The sequence below is a fragment of the Epinephelus moara genome, chromosome 4 (assembly GCF_006386435.1).
Source record: "Epinephelus moara isolate mb chromosome 4, YSFRI_EMoa_1.0, whole genome shotgun sequence".
NCBI classification, from domain to species: Eukaryota; Metazoa; Chordata; class Actinopteri; order Perciformes; family Serranidae; genus Epinephelus; species Epinephelus moara.
The window spans coordinates 37,100,596-37,102,735 of NC_065509.1; the positions used below are offsets into that span (position 1 = coordinate 37,100,596).

The following is a 2,140-nucleotide window of genomic DNA, read 5'->3' on the forward strand; positions in this document are numbered from 1 at the left end:
TTCTGATGAGCACCCTTCACAAGGACGCAGCTGTCAGCAACAGGGAGGACAAGAAACCCCACATTATCCTGGACTATAACAAGAACAAAGGAGGAGTCGACAATCTCGACAAGGTATTGCACTTATTTTTCGTGCAACATTTACTGTCATTCATGCAACATTATCAATTTTCTAATGATTTATTGATTTGTTTGCAGGTTACCGCTGTGTACAGCTGTAGAAGGATGACAGCCCGTTGGCCCCTGGTGGTCTTCCACAACATTCTCGATGTGACTGCCTACAACTCCTTCGTACTGTGGACAGAGATCAACCCAGCATGGTACCAGGGGAAGTGTCAGAAGAGGAGGCTGTTTCTTGAGGTGCTCGGGAGAGAACTGGTGGAGCCTCTCATAAAACGACGCCAGGTTCTTCCCCGCACCCCAGCCTCTGCCAGCATGGTTTTGGATGTCCAGCGGAGACGTCCAGCGGAGACATCCTCTACCTCTGCAGCAGCTTCCCCCAGCCCCACCAAGGCTGCCCGCCCCAGCCCCACCAAGGCTGCCCGCCCCAGCCCCATCAAACCCCCTCCTCCCAGCCCATCGGCCAAAAGGAAGAGGTGCCGATTCTGCCCCTCCAAGAAAGACAACAAAACGAGAATCAGGTGCCAAAAATGCTGTGTGAATATTTGCAAAAAACACACTATTACACTCTGCCACTTATGCAGATGAAGGCATACTCACACACACACACACACACACACACACACACACACACATATACACACACAGACACACGTTTTTCTATGCTTTTGTATTCTGTGAAGTTTTTTTTTGTCTTAGTTAAAGTTAAAGCAAAAAGTTTAACCAAATCTTTTAATTTAGAGATAAATGTTGTCTGTGCTTTGTAAAAGAAAAAAAGTTCCTCTTTGTTTACAGTCTGTTGTTTCTAAATAAAGTTCCATCATTCAACTCTGACCTGTGGATGTCCTGGCTAATATGACATATGTGGTGACGTCTGCTTATTTTACTCTGAGTGGTAGAAATTCATGTAAACGAGGTTTATTACACATTAAATTTAAAAAACAGTGTTTGGAAGAAGCTGGCTAAAAAGATGCAACACATAACAACTGGGCGATAATTCATACTTAATGCTTTATAAAAAAAAATCTAACCAGGGATGACAACTGGCCGCANGCTTTTGCATTCCGTGAAGTTTTTTTGTCTTAAAAGTTAAAGCGAAAAGTTTGAAAGTTGAAACCAAAACTTTGAGTTTTAGAGATAAATGTTGTCTGTGCTCTGTAAAAGAAAAAAAAGTTCCTCTTTGTTTACAGTCTGTTGTTTCTAAATAAAGTTCCATCATTGAACTCTGACCTGTGGATGTCCTGGCTAATATCTGACATATGCGGTGACGTCTGCTTATTTTACTCTGAGTGGTAGAAATTCATGTAAACGAGGTTTATTACACATTAAAAAAAAAAAAGTGTAAGACTTTTAGTAATAAGTTTGGAAGAAGCTGGTTAAAAAGATGCAACACATAATAATTGGGAGATAATTCATACTTTCTGCTTTATAAAAGATCAAACCAAGGATGACAGTTTTTAAGCACAGTGAATTTACGGCACAAAGCTTTATGCTGAAGGGCCGTTTCCTGCTGTAGACTGAGTGACTAATGGACAGCCATTTGACAGAGACAGCAAACTAGCTCAACATGGCCAAACGCTAGAATGATGCTGAATATATTAAACTGTGTGGACCTCAAACTAATGACTAAGGAGAAATCTGGACCCTATGATGGACCATTTAGGAACCACTACACTAAACATCCCTCCAGGTTCCAACATTTTCAGGGACAATCTTTCAAATCTTTTCCTTGACTTTTCAAGGACCCATAATATATACAGTGGTGTGAAAAAGTGTTTGCCCCCATCCTGATTTCTTACTTTTTTGCATGTTTTCCACACTTAAATGTTTCAGATCATCAAACAAATTTAAACATTAGTCAAAGATAACACAAGTAAACACAAAATGCAGTTTTTAAATGAAGGGTTTTATTAATGAGGAAGAAAAAAATCCAAAGCTACATGGCCCTGTGTGAAAAAGTGTTTGCCCCCTAAACCTAATAACTGGTTGGGCCACCCTTAGCAGCAACTACTGCAATCAAG

At 40.7% G+C, this 2,140-nt stretch overlaps 1 protein-coding gene across 1 annotated transcript; it reads left to right on the plus strand.

Annotated features, from left to right (window-relative positions):
- The first annotated feature begins 5 nt into the window (after nt 1–5).
- Nucleotides 6–1,144, plus strand: LOC126388938 (piggyBac transposable element-derived protein 4-like). The gene is made up of 2 exons (XM_050042337.1): nt 6–113; nt 198–1,144. Exons 1-2 carry the CDS (start codon nt 6–8, stop codon nt 705–707), a joined length of 618 nt encoding a protein of 205 aa, XP_049898294.1. The 3' UTR covers nt 708–1,144.
- The last annotated feature ends 996 nt before the right edge of the window (nt 1,145–2,140 follow it).

Excerpts from the sequence above, each read along its gene's own strand:
- LOC126388938 (XM_050042337.1), top strand. The coding sequence starts at position 6 with ATGAGCACCCTTCACAAGGACGCAGCTGTCAGCAACAGGGAGGACAAG. Across the intron at positions 114-197 it reads GAGTCGACAATCTCGACAAG|GTTACCGCTGTGTACAGCTG; the intron begins GTATTGCACTTA and ends ATTTGTTTGCAG.